Source organism: Penicillium angulare (genome assembly GCF_028827245.1).
Source record: "Penicillium angulare strain IBT 27051 chromosome Unknown utg000008l_segment0_segment0, whole genome shotgun sequence".
Taxonomy (NCBI): domain Eukaryota; kingdom Fungi; phylum Ascomycota; class Eurotiomycetes; order Eurotiales; family Aspergillaceae; genus Penicillium; species Penicillium angulare.
The window spans coordinates 539,109-554,644 of record NW_026623167.1 but is presented as its reverse complement, the minus strand read 5'-3'; the positions used below and the strand labels follow the sequence as shown (position 1 = coordinate 554,644).

Here is a 15,536-nt window from a genome sequence, read left to right as displayed (position 1 = left end):
TTTTCGTCTCATAGATGCAAAACACATGAATACCATTTAAACAGCACCGCATGACAAAATGAGTGGAAAACAATGCAAGGCTCAACAGTAAAATATCAACTTCCAATATTGAGGGGCGCAAATTGCATGAATGATGCCAAGACCAAACCATACCGATGTGATAACCCACAGATTCCATTCATCTAACCCCTCATAGCCTTTGCAATAGTCTCATCAATAATCTTAACAATACCCTCCTGGTTCTTCGCATCAAAGGGAACCATATGCTTGCCACCGTGGTCATAGAATGTCGCCTTTGAAGGCTCACAAAGCTTATAAAGTTTCATGCTGTTCTCAAGGACACGATCTTGTTTACCCACCACATTGGCAGTAGGGATATTAATCGGGTACGTATCAGATGTGGCCGGGACCTTCAGCAGCCCGGAGCTTTCCCACGGCGAGTCACCGCACAGAAAAACCGCGGCTCGGAACAAAGGCCGTTCGTCAGGGTGTGTTTTTGCATGATCAATGATAAGTGTAGCGGCGAGACCGGCGCCTTGCGAAAAGCCAAGAACGGCGTCAAAGGGTCCCTGTTCGCTTATTATGCGTTGGGTGTATTCGATTGCTTGGGTAACTTCTGAACCGGGGGTGTTGTCAACGTCATAATGGTTATAGAATGGGCCGTCAACTACGCCTTCGAGTTCTATGGGGTATGTCAGTTAAATTCGCTTTTTGTTTTGTGCTTTTATGGATTTTTGTGGTATTTTGAGGCTCGGCGCGGGGTACGGTGCGGGGGTGACGAATGTTTTCTTGCGGCGCTTTAGCTTGAAGATTGCAGGTTCTTACCTCCTAAAACTGGTGCGACGACTTTCCCATTTATGAATGTGAATGTGTGTCCTTTTTTCGAAAGCTGCTGTCTCAGGCCACCGGTTTGGATCTCGAGAATCTGTACGCGATTGAGTTCATAATGTCTCTTAAGACTCATGGAAAGATTTTCAGTTTTGGGGTGACTATAGGTACCTCGGCATTGGTGTTGGCCCCGTGTAAACAGAGAAACTTCATGACGATCGGATAAATAATATGAAGTTTACGGGGTTCGTAGGAGCAAATAGCGAGTCGGGTTTATTTCAATATTGGATTTCGTAGTTTTTGGGGGGCTTGGGGGCAAAGACGAAATTATATGGCTGGTGGATCGCCAATGTTTCGCATGTGCATGCAGGGGGCCAAATAGGTCTAGTACGTTGCTGCAGATAATTTGGATTGGGCTGCGGCCCGGGGATCCTATCGGAGATATGATCCCACTGGCAATCGCTTGGCATTATTGGTGGGGTTGTAAATGGAAATTTGACGCCATACAGTCTTGGAGATAGTCTGAATAGATAAAGTGGCAGGTCTGCTGCCCAGGTGGTCCAGAGTCTTCTCGCATTAAGACGTTTCTCTACAATGAGCATATGCCAACTTGATTGTTCAGCAGCATTTTTCCTGCTATAGCTATTAAACACTAAAAAAAGTCTTATAACAGAGCCGATAACTTTATGGCTGTGGGATCATGCCTAGCTGTCTTAGTAGACAGGGCTTGCTGGATGTTCCACTGACTAAGTACTAAACTGGGGACGGTACATCGGAGCCAATCCCATATCAATAAATTTCAAGTTGGTAAGTGCTATTTTTCCCATGGCTGGTGGCGGAATGAGCTTACCAGAAGAGGAGAAAGTATCCATCTGAAATTCCGGATGCTCATACACGACGGGGCGAAGTCTCGGCCACACGGATGGCACGTGTGTCTTGCCTGCGCGCGCTGCCCGTCCCGGACATGCTGACCGGATTGATCGGGGCTATCGGTACCATGATGGCCATCAGAGACCACACAAAGCAGGGAGGATCTTACCACGTCTTCGCCTCGCTGATGGCCGCGGCCTCTCTCCACATGAAGCCTGAAGTGGGACTGTACGCTCCAGCTGTCGTCCAGCAGTGCACTGAAAAGTTCAAATGGGACGAGATGGGTCCTGACCTGTTTGTGCTCGAACTGCTGGACGTGGCTCTCAAAGGGTGGAAGGATGTTATGCCCGCATTCTTTGCAAAGGAATCTCAGTATACGACGAGACTGCAAGGTGATTGGGGCGATTTCGAGCTGCTAAAACCGGTAGTAAAACTGCCTAGCGTCGAGGCCTCGCCACACCATATCACGGCGCCGGAGCCAAACTGCTACCGTGCAAGCGATGCGGTCTCGTGGCTATAACGATGTCGGCGTTCTTTTTCATAGACAGACCCAATTTATACCATGAAATTATCCAACGTGAAACGAGATTTTCATGCTTAAGAGTTGCGTATTGGACATAGTTAGCACCTGATAAGGCCGTGAGAATTTTGTTTAGATTAATGATTAAGACCTAGTCTTGTTAAAACGACCTAACAATATTGCTAGAGGGACCTACACTAACACGATCGAATAAGGTCAAGACTTAATTCTTCTACCGTTTATTCTGCCCGTTTTTTTTTTTCTTGACTTCATTTTTTACCCCTCTCCTACTACTTTACTACGAGATTTCCTGCAAACCCCTCTACAAAACCCTCTATTACTATATAGATGAGAATAGTAGTAATAGAAATGCAAGATATACCTGATATTGTGGCAGTGAGGCGCAGGAGACTATGCACACATAGTATTATTTTAATTAATGTACACTGGCAGGTGGTGGGTCCCAAACAGGCATGCGAGCGATGGCCATTATGAGCCGCTGCACAATGCCGTAGATATCGAATCCAGTGCTACGACACGTGACGTACCTTCTGATATTATTTCATATTCTTTCTCTAAGCCAATTCCGGTCACAGTAAGTCCCTCTTTCTAGAAAACATGTTATGCCCCGCGTTCTTCATACTCACCCTTCCTGCGGGGTCCGGTGGCCAGGTGTGGGCGGCCGGACTGTCTCCATATATACTGTACTGTAGTGGGGACGGTCTGTGTCCGAAGTACTGTCGCCCGGATCCGAGGTGGATTGACAAAAACTGTGGGGAAATCGTGCAGTTCTTAGCTCTGAACGTGATAGGACTAGACCCGGTGAACATAAGCTTTTGTTGGGATGTCCAGAGCTGATAAGTTGTTGTATATAAACTTGATCTTTTTTCGGGAAGAAAACAATTCAGTTCATCCTTCTTTTATATTTTTGAGACTTAATTTCGCTCTCAATATACAAGCCTCCAACATCATCCGGCTGACGCGGAATACGTTAAGGTCTCTACACTCTCAAGCTCTTCACCTACAAAGCATCCTGACCTTCAATCCTTCACAACCCTCGATCTCTCGCTCTTTAAATTAAAGAACCTTCTCACAAATATCCAGAATAGAAAGCCCAACAAACAGAGCCAACACAATCGGGTTTATTTATCTGGGCGCTATGGGAAACCACATAGTAAGCCGCCACACAGGGGTCGTATAGATCAAACCTATTTCTGAGCTATATATCTACAGCTCTATAACCTTGTGAAAAGATATACGCCTCGTGGAGATGGTGGCGAGACCGCATTCGCCCTGTGCGACATGAACAACGCCGCGATAGATAGTGTTATCAAGCGACATAGCTTGGAGAGTCCTAATGTTTCTTTCATTAAGTGTCCCTGTAAGTGACTTCCTATGGCAGATGCTAGCCCAAAATTGAAACATTGTTGATCTTGCGCAAAGCGCTATATGAAGAAGCCAAGCAAGCGTTAGAGATCATCAGTATCGTACCAACGGGCAAGTATGTGACGCTGTGTGATCTGAATGAAGTACCTATGATTCTATGCACAAAAGAGTTGATTCTGTTGAGACGACAGCAAGGGGCTTATGACTTTGGAGAAGCTCTATTTCTACTAGATATATTATAGATTCTTATAGGCCAATAAAGGAGTTATAAAATAGAAAGGATGATAATAGTAAAAAAAGGAGGAAAAGAAAAGATGGCCTGAGCCAGGGATCGAACCGGGGCTCAAGTCCACCACATGACGCAGTGTGACATAGTCCAATAAAGATGTGAAAGGATGTTTTCGTATTACAGAGATTCGACAATGCATCATACCGAAGCATGAATCATACTATAAGGCGGATTAGTAGGTATTCTCTGTATTTTTGAACACCGGACAATGCTGGGCTGTGTGGAGAAGATCTATTTCTACGATATATATTATAGATTCTTATAGACTAATCAAGGAGTTATATAATAGAAAAAAATAAGAATAGTTAAAAAAAAAAGGAGGAAAAAAAAGATGGCCCGAGCCGGGATTTGAACCCGGGGCCTCGCCTAATCACCATGTGACACAGTGTGACTTACAGTCCGAAAGGCGAATCATACCACTAGACCACCCGGGCGAATGGATGGCAAAGATCTTCCAAAAATCAATTCTCAATACAAAGCATATTACAGCTAACTAGCTGCGGCCTACTCTACTAAATCCTAATTATTTGAAATGTGCGTAGGTTTTGCAGTAAGGAGGAAGGAAACGTTCTATAATCTCGCAATATTAGCTAAACCGAGAAGCTTGTATGTTATATATAGTATATGTTAGGTGGTCAATGTCAGGGTACGGCAGTTGAACAACATTGAATTTAGGAACTAACTACAGTCAGACAGTATAGCGTATATAGACAGGACGTAGCTCGGAGAGCTACAAGGCTCCAAGCTACAAGAGGCTCTAACAGCGTTTTCCCTTTTCTACGGAATTCCGGGCGGTGGCCGATTCTCGACAGAGCCCAACTTCATGCAACTTGGCGGCGGCCAACCTTCGGCAAATTCCAACATGCAACATCTAACGTAAAGCTTCCACGGGCTAGCCCCGTGACAGTCTAAACTACTAGTAGTGTACGTGGTGTGTCTGAATAAATAGGATTAACTATGGAGAAAGGAAAATGTTACCTACATGCAGTTACTATTTATTAATGGTAGGGGGCCCGCGAGACCGCCCGCACCTCAGCCCGAAGGGCTCATAACAGTATATACTATACTAGACTGCGGTACATATACCCTTGGCCTTAGTCTTAGTAGTAGGTTAAAGATTAAGACTATATTATTACAGATAGTATTTAGTGAATAAAGACTACTAATTAGTAAGACCAAGACTGTAAATTTATAGTTGAATACTAGTACATGCAATACTTTAGAACAGTTAGTATTATTCATTTATCTAATCACCTATATATACAGGGTGATATGACAGGACAGAATCTGACGGCCGTCGCCACGACGGTCAGGACTAGATGTTTTGCAAGCATTTGCGCTCGCAGGCGTTGCCGAAAGTTCTCCTCATGAAAGAAGGAGTAGGGCTGGTTATGACAATATTGATAGTAAGCATCGATGACAGCCATGAAGACGTCTTCCGGCATTCCGGAATCCTCAAAGAGAGATCCCGACAGCTGGACGTTGGAGTTGACGACTCTTTCTGTCGTCGCATCGGATTTCCCGGGACGGTTATCGCCTTGCTCCGCGGGCGTCGATAGGCCGATACGGCGAGAATTGTCGCCATCCAAAAGGGCCATCATGCACCCCTCGATCCTAACTCGGGAATCGTCAACTGCGGGCGGTTCTAGAGAGCTTCGATACGAGTCAGGAGACTCGCCGTTGAAGAGATAATCCGACATTCTCGAGCTTTGCCTCGAGGGTCGCAACCCTTCGTATCAATTCGGTGGTCTAGAGATGGTGGGGCCGATGCGTGTCAATCAGCGCCTTACTCAGCATTGTATCATGGTCGATATTGTACCTGCGTTTCTCCAGTTCCTGTATTGTCCTGTGAGCTGCCGGGGTCATCACGGCTGATCCTGCGAGGTCCGGCATAATGGCCGGAGGGTTCAACGACGTATGTACATTCTTGGCTAATTGTCAGACGTCAAGCTTGTGTCACGCTTCAAAGGAAAAAGTAAATATAGAAGGAAGCAGCCGGAATAATAACAACGAGAGCAAAACGGGCAGATGATGAATAGAAGAGGAAAGAATGAGAAACATTTGAATCTCACTGACCAGATTCTTGCGTCTTCAAAGGTCAGTTCCATCGCGAAGGAGAGGGGTAATGACGCGCTCAATCGGCATACCGACATGGGAGACACGCCTGGGCGATGCGTTGCACTGGCCAATAATCGTCACCTTTGTCAGTCATGCCAATTGACACGTCGAGGGAAGAGTGGAATATGGGGATGAGTCGGAGGACTCTCTCATGCCACACTAACCGTGCCAAGGGCCGGCGGCACCGCGCCTAACGTTAAACCCGAATTGTTGCCGGGCGGAAATAAAGCATAGATAAATAATTAAACATTTTGAATAAGACACCAATATTACCTAAAACATGTGCATGCTGGCCGGAATACCCTGTCGCACTTAGTTATCGATTCAGATCAGCAAAGCCCCTACTATGTATACAGTATTAGCCAGAATTGCGGAAATAGATGAAAAAAGAGTTCTGGGCATTACAATTGTACAGCAGGCCAACTAGTATTCCGTTTTAACATGTGAATTTAAATTTGAATTTCACTTTTATTTGGTATTTTTTCGTAACTAACTTGGTTGCGCATCGAATCTCTTTACCGCAGTGCTCATTCTCATCCACCCGCATATCTATGATTTATATTCCATTCAAGTTCTCATATGTATTCATTCGACAGCGCCCATCCCTCTTTCAAGCAAACAAGACATGAAGTTGATTCTGACATAAACTTTGTGGGTATATCCAGCTTAAGTAAACCGTTGCACAATTTTGGCGATGGTTCGACTAAGGAGGAAAGGATCGGACTTGGAGCAATCAATCTTACCTCATGATATCCCACAGAAATGATTGAGCCCAAGTTATTCTGCATAAACTCATGTAGGACCGCTTGAGGGACTGTAAGCTGGCAGAGTTCTAGATATTGAATATTCAAATCAATGCAGGCCAGCAGTTTCAATGGCGAGCCAGATCCACTCAGACGAAGATTCGAAGCACATTTTAGCAATTCACGAAGATGCATTGTTAAAAACTGCGAATTTGAATCTTGCCGTAGCGAGGGAACGATGGAATGTTCAAAATTGGATAAATGAACTGTGTTTATGAAAATGCCAGAGTCTCTCCCGGTCTTCAAGGCAATTGATATTACCTGAAGATGGTGCCGAAAGGTATTCTCTGCGATAGTCCGGTCCATATAAAATGCCAACCAGTCTGTCTCTTCAAGCGTTGCGCAGAATTCCAAGCATAGCTCGCTCAATCGAGGTAGACCCCTGAAAGCATTCAATAAGGAAGTCAAATCCTCGCAACTCTCCACGATTGCATGTTGCTCTTGGCATATGGACTTGAAAGCATCATATACAAGCATATACGGGCCATTGGTCTCACTAAAATCAGTACCATTGCTGTTGTGGTCGTATATATCCTCATAATGCTCCGGTTTCAATACATTTTCTTTGAAAAACATCAAGTTCTGTGTTTCTTGAAAGAAATTAGTCATTTCCGAAGGTATAGATTGCCAGATTGCTTACATACCTGAATTTAGTAACTCAGGAATTACATATGTAAATACCACTACATAATGGCAAAGCTCAGAACGCAACAGCCCTCGTAGTGCGTTGAATCCGGAATGCGAGAACTGGAACCGGACCTTGCGGAAGATGCGTGGCAGAGAGGCTTCCCTCAGATTTCTGCAGACAAGTGAGAGGCTTTTCAAATCTGCATTGAACAGGAAATCCGTAACTATAAATAGGAGTTCTGTAGGTAGAAGTTCAAGCCAGGGCCGTGGACGTTGAGAACTGCCCATCAATGCGTTGAAAGTTGACGAACGGAGTTATCACCAAAAATAGTATTAGTAGCATTTTCTTGCTATGCTGAAATGTACGAACCCCTCCACGTCAAACTTGAAGTCACAGATTGGGGAGTGTGTTTGGGCTAGTAAACTGCGGGGGAATCTCACAGGGAAACAACAATTAATCGGTTGGTTGTACAGCCCGCTTTTCATCTGTGCCACGCGTAGAGATAACGTTAGTCACCGGTTAGGATCGACAAACCCTCACCATACTTAGGCACAACAATCTCCACATATGTAATGGTGATCGGCAGTGGCAAATACGGGCGCCTTCCTGCGGCAAAACCGCAAATCACAAGTCCACGGATGCTTGACCTACTGCACAGTGATGTCAACCGGTCCACACTGTCCACATTATCCACATTGTGCAGAGCTTGAAAACTTGGAAGAGCAAGGGACGTGAAATCTGGCGAATCAAAGATCTGTGGGTGTTTACCCCACCTGGGGGAATCCCACGTGACCTGGAGGGGAAAGCAATAAATCAAAGCTCTTGAACGTGTAGCTCATTAGGATGAACTGGATTCCTATCAAACGTACACGAACGGACACCCACGCAAACGAAAGGGTCAGAGGTTTGATTGACTACTGTTAGTCTGTCATTTCGAAGCATGTTCCAGCCACGCCCACTCCCCTTGCTAGAACATCAACGCCCTGTCAGCTTCGACACATCTAGGGAACGGGAATTTTACGAGTGAGCAATGCATGTTCACCGTGCACCCCAGTTCGCAACATGATATCAGATTTCCTCCAATTCATACTCCGGTGTCACACCGGTCTACTGGCTGACCGAAACCCGTACCTTAAATCAGGTACCTCCCGCCATCCTGCTTGAACGAACCTCTCCAACATTTTGATGACAATACCCGGTCAACCGATTTCACCCCACGGTCTCCTTCTGATTCCGTACTGACTGCATTTGCGCAGCTAGGTGCTTTACGACTGAATGCTCAACGTGCTCTGATCTCTCTTTTCGGTCAACATGAGCAGCATATCTTAGCCGAATCCACTCGGACCCTGAGTCTGCAGGATGACGCCGATCATACCATTCGTGATGAGCTCTGGATCGGAAACTGCACTATGTCATACAATCGCGGTTTCATCAAACCGTCAATGGGTCTCCGGAGTCCCTCGCCTGAAACGAAGGAACCAGTATGGGTAGTGCCCGACCTCACCCAGGATGAGGAATTCAAAAACCACCCAGATGTGACGAGTTATCCCAGTGTTCGCTTCCTCGCCTCGACTCCAATAATTAGCCCTAAAGGTGTGATGATCGGGGCTTACACGGTTTTGGACGACGCACCTCGCGGCTCGCTAGACCCCACAATCAACAAGTTCTTGTCGGACATGGCTATTACAGTGATGGATTATCTGGTGGCGGTGCGAGGGAGATCCCAGCACCTCCGTGCGGAGCGTATGATTGTTGGGATTGGAAGCTTCCTCGAGGGCAAAGGTAGTCTGCGCAACTCATGGCTAGATGCTACTGGCAAATCGGACTACATGAAGGACGAACAGGGTGACAAGCCCGAAGGAAGTATCAACAAGATACAACAAGAAAAGCAAGTGTCTGATGGCGTTTCGGAATCCATGAGAAAGTCTGGTCGCAAGAGCAGTTCTATTCGCTCACACGAAGAAAGAGTTTGCAAGCGTAGATCAAAAGGCACCACAAAAGACCGCCATCTACCTTTGAGACCTCTCCCTGAGACAACCAGCGAAAGCAGTATGAATCCCACGGGATGCTTAGATTCAAAGAACGACCTTCAATCCCAGCTGGGGGAGGCTTTCTCGCGTGGAGCGAACATCGTCCGAGAAAGCATCGAAGTGGAGGGGGCTATTTTCCTCGACGCCAACTTCGGCTCTAGAGGCGCTTTCGTATCTACTGAAAATTCCGATCATGAAAGTAGCGGTCAAAATAGTCATTCCTCGACTTCTGGTGACGAAAGACAAATTCGGGGGCCGTCAGATGTGAATGCCTCCCATCACACTACCGCGAATGCCGAAGACTCTGGGAAGGATACCTCGAAGCCCTGTAGAATACTCGGCTTTTCAACCACGTACGCATCCAGCGTCAATGATCAATTGTCTGGCGATAACCGTATTGCTATATCAGAACCTTTTCTCGCAGGTCTCTTACGCCGCTATCCGCAGGGAAAGATTTTCAATTTTTTTGAAGACGGGTCGATTTCTACAAGTGAAACTAGCGATAGAAACTTCAAACCCTTCCAGGGCAACATCGAGCAACCAAAGGGCGAAAGCAGTTCTTCCAAGCGAAGCAAAAAGTACAAAAGGACACGGAAAGCAATCCTACGCCAGGATGCTGAGACACTCCTGCAACTCGCACCCGAGTCTCGAAGTATTATTTTTTCTCCGCTTTGGGATTCTCATAAAGGAAGATGGTACTCGGCCAGCATTGCCTGGACTCAAGTCCGTCACCGCGTTTTCACGTCTAATGACGAGCTGTCCTTCCTATTTGCATTTGGTTATAGTATGATGGCGGAGGTGCATCGTTTGGGATCAGTATTTTCGGAGCAATCCAAGTCAAGCCTGTTAGCGGGACTTAGCCATGAACTTCGTTCTCCCCTTCATGGCATCTTCGGCATGGCAGATCTCCTCAACACGAGCGCTATGAACACCCTGCAGCGAGGATTTGTACACACGATCTCTTCCTGCGCATTCACACTCCTTGGGTCTATCAATCAACTTCTGGAATATGCAAGTATCAAAAACCTTCGAGCGACCTCTGCTTCAGCTCAATACCTTGGTGGCCCTAGCAAAGAGAAACTTCTCAAAGCTGGCCAGGATTCACAGCGCTTAGAAGGCGACGAGAAGGCCTACGTCCAAATGGCAGCTTTGATCGAGGATGCAGTAGAAACCGTCTTTGCGGGCTACTCTTTCTTCAATGGCCTGCAGTTCCCGGTTGACGGCGCCAATGATGGCCCATTCTTCGGAGCAGGTCGGTTTGATACCCCTGGTGGCGTCCAGATCATTCTTGATACCGCTCGCATCTCAGATTGGAACTTCCTGACTCTATCTGGGGCATGGCACGCCATTTTGACGAATATTGTCGGCAATGCCTTGAAGTTTACACAGCATGGGTTCGTCCATGTGTCTCTTGATGTGGATCCGGTGACCACAATCCAGAATGGTGATGTCCATAGGTCAAAGATCATATTGACAGTCAAAGATTCGGGATGCGGCATTGGCACTGAATTTTTGCAAAAGGAAATTTTCACCGCCTTTGCACAAGAAGATGATATGACCATAGGCAATGGTCTGGGCCTCAACATCACGCAGCGATTAGTACTCTCCCTTGGAGGGAGCATTCAGATCGATTCTCAACGAGGTGTTGGCACCGAAGTCAGAGTATCCGTTGATCTTGATCATATTCTCACGGATAGTATCTCCACGGCAGAGCCTCTTACTACGCAAGAAATTTCGACAGATTTGTCACTAGCATCCGCCAAAGACCTCGTTCGCGATAAAAAGGTCGGACTTTTTGGCCACTGGTCTCTAGATTCTAGCTCGTCGTTGCGCTCCTCGCTGCAGGAATTATGCAAAGTGTGTTTCCAAATGAACGTCTATATAGTTTCGCCATCTCAGTCTGATTCATCCGATTGCGACTTTTACATCTCGTCCTTTGAGTCCTTGACCAATGGCGATTTAGATATTGAGTCCTTTGTTCCGTCGCCGGTGATCGTCATATGCCCGTCTCCTAGGATCGCACATTCAATGTTTGTTGAATTTCGAAAGCAAGGCAATGATGGTATTGTCGAATTCATCAGTCAGCCATGTGGACCACGGAAATTGGCAAAGACCTTTGAAATCTGTTCCAAGCGCCGACAACAGGGTGTCGCTACAACCGTGGTCACAGACGCACACCCGATAGACATACCCAATGCTCCAATAGCAACGGAGCTCAGGGAATCGGAATCTGACTCATCCCTAGCTCTGCCTGATCCAGAATCTAGTGGCCAATTTAGTCCTGACGACACCGAGAGTAAAGACTCCGAAAGCCCACCGGACGAGCCGGAGCTTCATATAGCTCCCGAGACATCAACAGCTGCCATTCTTCTTTCTGGCGGAGATTCAACTGCGCCGAAATTGGATGGGGTCCACGATCTCTCAGAACCCCAACAAGATTTAGCAACCACTGTCCTCATCGTAGATGACAATGATATCAATGTCAGGATCCTAGTCGAGTTTATGAAGAGATTGAGATGCAAATACGCAATTGCATTCAATGGATTAGAAGCTCTCGAGTTCTTCAAAGCAAATTCACCCTCGATTGCCGTGATTTTCATGGGTCAGTCTCATATCACATTAATCCTTATGTCTGTCTACTTTTCAGCTAACCCCTTGGCAGATATTTCAATGCCAGTGATGGACGGCATCGAATCGGCTAGGCGAATTCGTGGATTCGAGCAGAAGATTGGCATCACTAACCCTGTTAGGATCATAGCATTGACTGGCGTTGCGCAGATTGACTTGCAACGTGACGCAATCGGGGCTGGCATGGATTTTTTTCTAACAAAACCTGCACGAATGAAAAGTTTAGTCCCTTTACTAGAGGGAACTGGAGCATTTGCTGGGGGTTTGGTCAACAGTTCGGAGTAAGCCGGCTGAACGTCCGCATCTTTTCTTGGAGTATCCCCTTTGTTCTTTGAGACCCCGAGTATTCTTTTGTTTAATGATGCTATGATACGCATAACTTACGAACACCGATAGGACGGCCAGGGCTTTTAAGCACGACTATTTTGATTTCTTATATTATTATAATGAATTGACGACCTATATACCACTGCAGAGCAAGGAGGGTTATATGGACGACAACTTTGATTACTACTTATATGTATTTTAATGAGTTGTGGATATGACATTTCCATGCGGAAAGGCCACACAGAATTGATAGCTGATATGAAACTTCAACAAGAAACGCCATGATGACATTCATAAGTAAACGCAGTCTAGTTATATTGAAAGCTCCAAATACTTTGCGATAACGCTGGACTTATCTACCGCGGCCGATAGTGATCATCGGGAAAACCCCCTCTGCCTGTCTTTGGCCGGCAGAAGATCACGATACCTGTAATACAATGCTTTGACATTATTTTCGACAACAAAGGGAGGCCCATAAAAGATCCTCAGAGGAACTCCTCCGGTAGAAAGACTGCGGATCCTTGTAAAGCGAGCTGCAGGGGAAGCGGAGACCCCAGGGTCTTGGTGGGGTTATCCACGTAAAACCTTCGTAATGATATGCAATCGACTGTCTACGATATGATGTTGGGCCAATGGATTCGTGGCTCCCTTCAGGATCCCTCTCAAGTATACAGCACCGCCGTTTCCAGTATCATCCAAGCAATCGACTCGATGGCAAAGGCCAAGAAGCTAGGTCAGGAAGAGAAAGACGCTGAGGAGCAGGAGATTGAAAAGAAGCGGAAGAACTTCATCGTGATGATTATTAGCGTGGTTCTTGTTGTAATTGAATGTCCTCTCTCATCCTTACTGACAATGCCTCTGAATAAGAAAACATAGCTAACTTGAAGGTCAAGGTCGTCCCTTTTGTCGGTGAAGAGGCTGCTGCTGCCGCCGGTATGGCTACACTTGCACGCAGTATTGCTGTGGCATGTGAGGCTGCTAACACCGGACTTGCCTTGTACGATACAGTGCAGGACCCGAAGTCTGCTTTGATCAATGTGATTGGCAGTGCTCTTAGGGTTGGTTCAATTACTAAGGCTGAACTTAGCAGCAAAGGCCTTTCCGATGTCGCCAAAATTCGAGCGCAAATGAAGGCATCTGATATTGCGAATATGGGAGATTTGTTCAAGGCAGACGACGACACATTACAGAGTATTCTGAAGGGTTGCAGACTGACTTAGACTCCGCGCCTTTGACGTGATGTTACTTTATTGGGTATCACTTGCCTCAATGAGGAATCGCTTAGACTTTTCTTCCATTTCATCCTACTTCACACGAGTGTAAGATTCTTGGATGAAGGCCAATTCAACCATAGCACACATTTTCCTATCTAGATTCCTACATACTTGAAGGATTTCCTTTTCTAATACTGCGCTCTGTGTTGAGATATCCGCCGACAGGGTCAGTAGCTGTGAAAATCACGGTCTCATGATAGGACCAGGGATCCATGGTTTGTATATTTCTATATCTAATGCTTCAATCTCTCTACACAGTACATAGTGTCTCTTCAACTTGAAGTTCTGAGTTTATTAGTACGAATTATATATTTCCTATATAGACCCGTGGACGGCAATGGATCATAGTATGATAGACGAGACGCGGGAATTTTTTGATATTAAATATATAATTCTCTGCTTATAACAAAAGCCCTGGAGATAATCCAAAATGGCTTAAAATATCCCAAACATAGAATTGTGGCTGATGTGAAGAATGTCGTCCACATGAATTCCCCGCTCATCAAACTTTCCACCCTCAACCTCCTCGGCCCCTGCACTGCTTCAAGTGGAGCGGAGCTAACACCCCCTCATCCCCGCGACCATGGCAGATCCATCGTGAATACATCTTTCGACTCCAATTTTCTCTGAAAATGGAGTTCCGCGATACCCTCGCCGCGACCGGCTTCTTATCCTACGGCCTCTGGCATCCCTTTGAGTCCATCTCAAGCGTCGGCCCGACATTAAATGAAGCCACGTTCGGCCTGCTAGGATCAAGCTACAGGCCCGATCGCGACATTCCCAGCTTAGAAGGCAAGGTGATTCTTCTTACGGGTGGTACGTCATTCAATAAACTACTTCTTCTACATAATAAATGGGCGACAGTAGAGCAGAGCTGACAGTCACCCTTTTTCTCAGGAAATGCTGGAATAGGCAAAGAAACCATCCGTCAACTCGCAAGACACCGACCGGCTCGAATTTATCTCGCCGCGCGCACTGGAAGCAAAGCCCTCACTGCTATCGAGTCAATTCAAGCTGAATTATCCTCCCCCGTCGATATACGCTTCCTGCCGCTGGACCTATGCTCCTTCAAGTCTATCCGCGCCGCGGCGGCGGAGTTCCAGGCTCAGAGCGATCGACTGGATGTTCTGATTCTTAATGCGGGCACAATGGGGAACCCGGCTACAACGACGGAGGATGGCTTTGAGGTTCAGCTTGGCACAAACCATGTTGGTCACTTCTTGCTCACTAAGTTGCTGTTGCCTACCTTGCAAGCGACTGTTGCTTCTGGTCGTGTCAAGGGTCTTACGCCCGACGTACGCATCTTGAGTTTATCTTCTGTCGCACATGCAATTAGCCCAGTTACATTTGAGGAAGTTACCTCCACGCCCTCGTTACTGGCGACTAGCACTTGGCACCGCTATGGTGCTTCTAAGGCATTGAATATCTTCTTTTCTATCGAGCTTGCCAGGCGGTATCCAGAGATTCTATCGGTCGCTGTGCATCCCGGTGCTGTTAGTAGCAATTTATATGACCATGCCAAGGCTCTTGGTGCGCAGGTAAAGTTCTCGCTGAGTGCCGTTGTCGCTCTCTTTTTCAGGAAGATTTCTACGGGCGCTTTCAATTCTTTATGGGCCGCTACTACAGATCGAGAGAATTTGGTGAATGGGGCTTATTATACCTCTGTTGGGTACCGGAGTACGGGTACGACGTTTGTACAGAGTCCTGATATGCCGCAGAGGATTTGGGAATGGACCGAGGAGCAAATTGCTGAGCGAAGCTAGGCTTTTGTGTCCTCTGTTCTTCCGAGATCCAATTGCGTTGCACATTAGCTAGATGCTTGTTCATAACTATAC

The 15,536-nt window shown here is 46.5% G+C and overlaps 6 protein-coding genes across 6 annotated transcripts; 4 read left to right on the top strand and 2 right to left on the bottom strand.

Annotated features, from left to right (window-relative positions):
• Positions 1-182: 182 nt before the first annotated feature.
• Positions 183-1,041, bottom strand: N7478_010928 (uncharacterized protein; the record flags this gene model as incomplete). Its single annotated transcript, XM_056927142.1, has 3 exons — positions 183-682; positions 826-925; positions 1,000-1,041. 3 exons carry the CDS (start codon positions 1,039-1,041, stop codon positions 183-185), a joined length of 642 nt encoding a protein of 213 aa, XP_056774190.1.
• Positions 1,042-1,750: 709 nt separating this feature from the next.
• On the top strand, positions 1,751-2,218 carry N7478_010927 (alpha methylacyl-CoA racemase; the record flags this gene model as incomplete). The annotated part of the gene is made up of 1 exon (XM_056927141.1): positions 1,751-2,218. The coding sequence occupies one exon, from the start codon at positions 1,751-1,753 to the stop codon at positions 2,216-2,218; it is 468 nt and encodes a 155-aa protein (XP_056774189.1).
• A 2,925-nt stretch (positions 2,219-5,143) lies between these two features.
• N7478_010926 (uncharacterized protein) lies at positions 5,144-5,593 on the bottom strand (the record flags this gene model as incomplete). The annotated part of the gene is made up of 1 exon (XM_056927140.1): positions 5,144-5,593. The coding sequence occupies one exon, from the start codon at positions 5,591-5,593 to the stop codon at positions 5,144-5,146; it is 450 nt and encodes a 149-aa protein (XP_056774188.1).
• Positions 5,594-8,382: 2,789 nt separating this feature from the next.
• N7478_010925 (hybrid sensor histidine kinase/response regulator) lies at positions 8,383-12,385 on the top strand (the record flags this gene model as incomplete). Its single annotated transcript, XM_056927139.1, has 2 exons — positions 8,383-8,465; positions 8,584-12,385. 2 exons carry the CDS (start codon positions 8,383-8,385, stop codon positions 12,383-12,385), a joined length of 3,885 nt encoding a protein of 1,294 aa, XP_056774187.1.
• A 639-nt stretch (positions 12,386-13,024) lies between these two features.
• On the top strand, positions 13,025-13,647 carry N7478_010924 (uncharacterized protein; the record flags this gene model as incomplete). The annotated part of the gene is made up of 2 exons (XM_056927138.1): positions 13,025-13,246; positions 13,321-13,647. 2 exons carry the CDS (start codon positions 13,025-13,027, stop codon positions 13,645-13,647), a joined length of 549 nt encoding a protein of 182 aa, XP_056774186.1.
• A 686-nt stretch (positions 13,648-14,333) lies between these two features.
• Positions 14,334-15,464, top strand: N7478_010923 (putative short-chain dehydrogenase/reductase family protein; the record flags this gene model as incomplete). Its single annotated transcript, XM_056927137.1, has 2 exons — positions 14,334-14,517; positions 14,599-15,464. The coding sequence occupies 2 exons, from the start codon at positions 14,334-14,336 to the stop codon at positions 15,462-15,464; spliced, it is 1,050 nt and encodes a 349-aa protein (XP_056774185.1).
• Between the last annotated feature and the right edge of the window lie 72 nt (positions 15,465-15,536).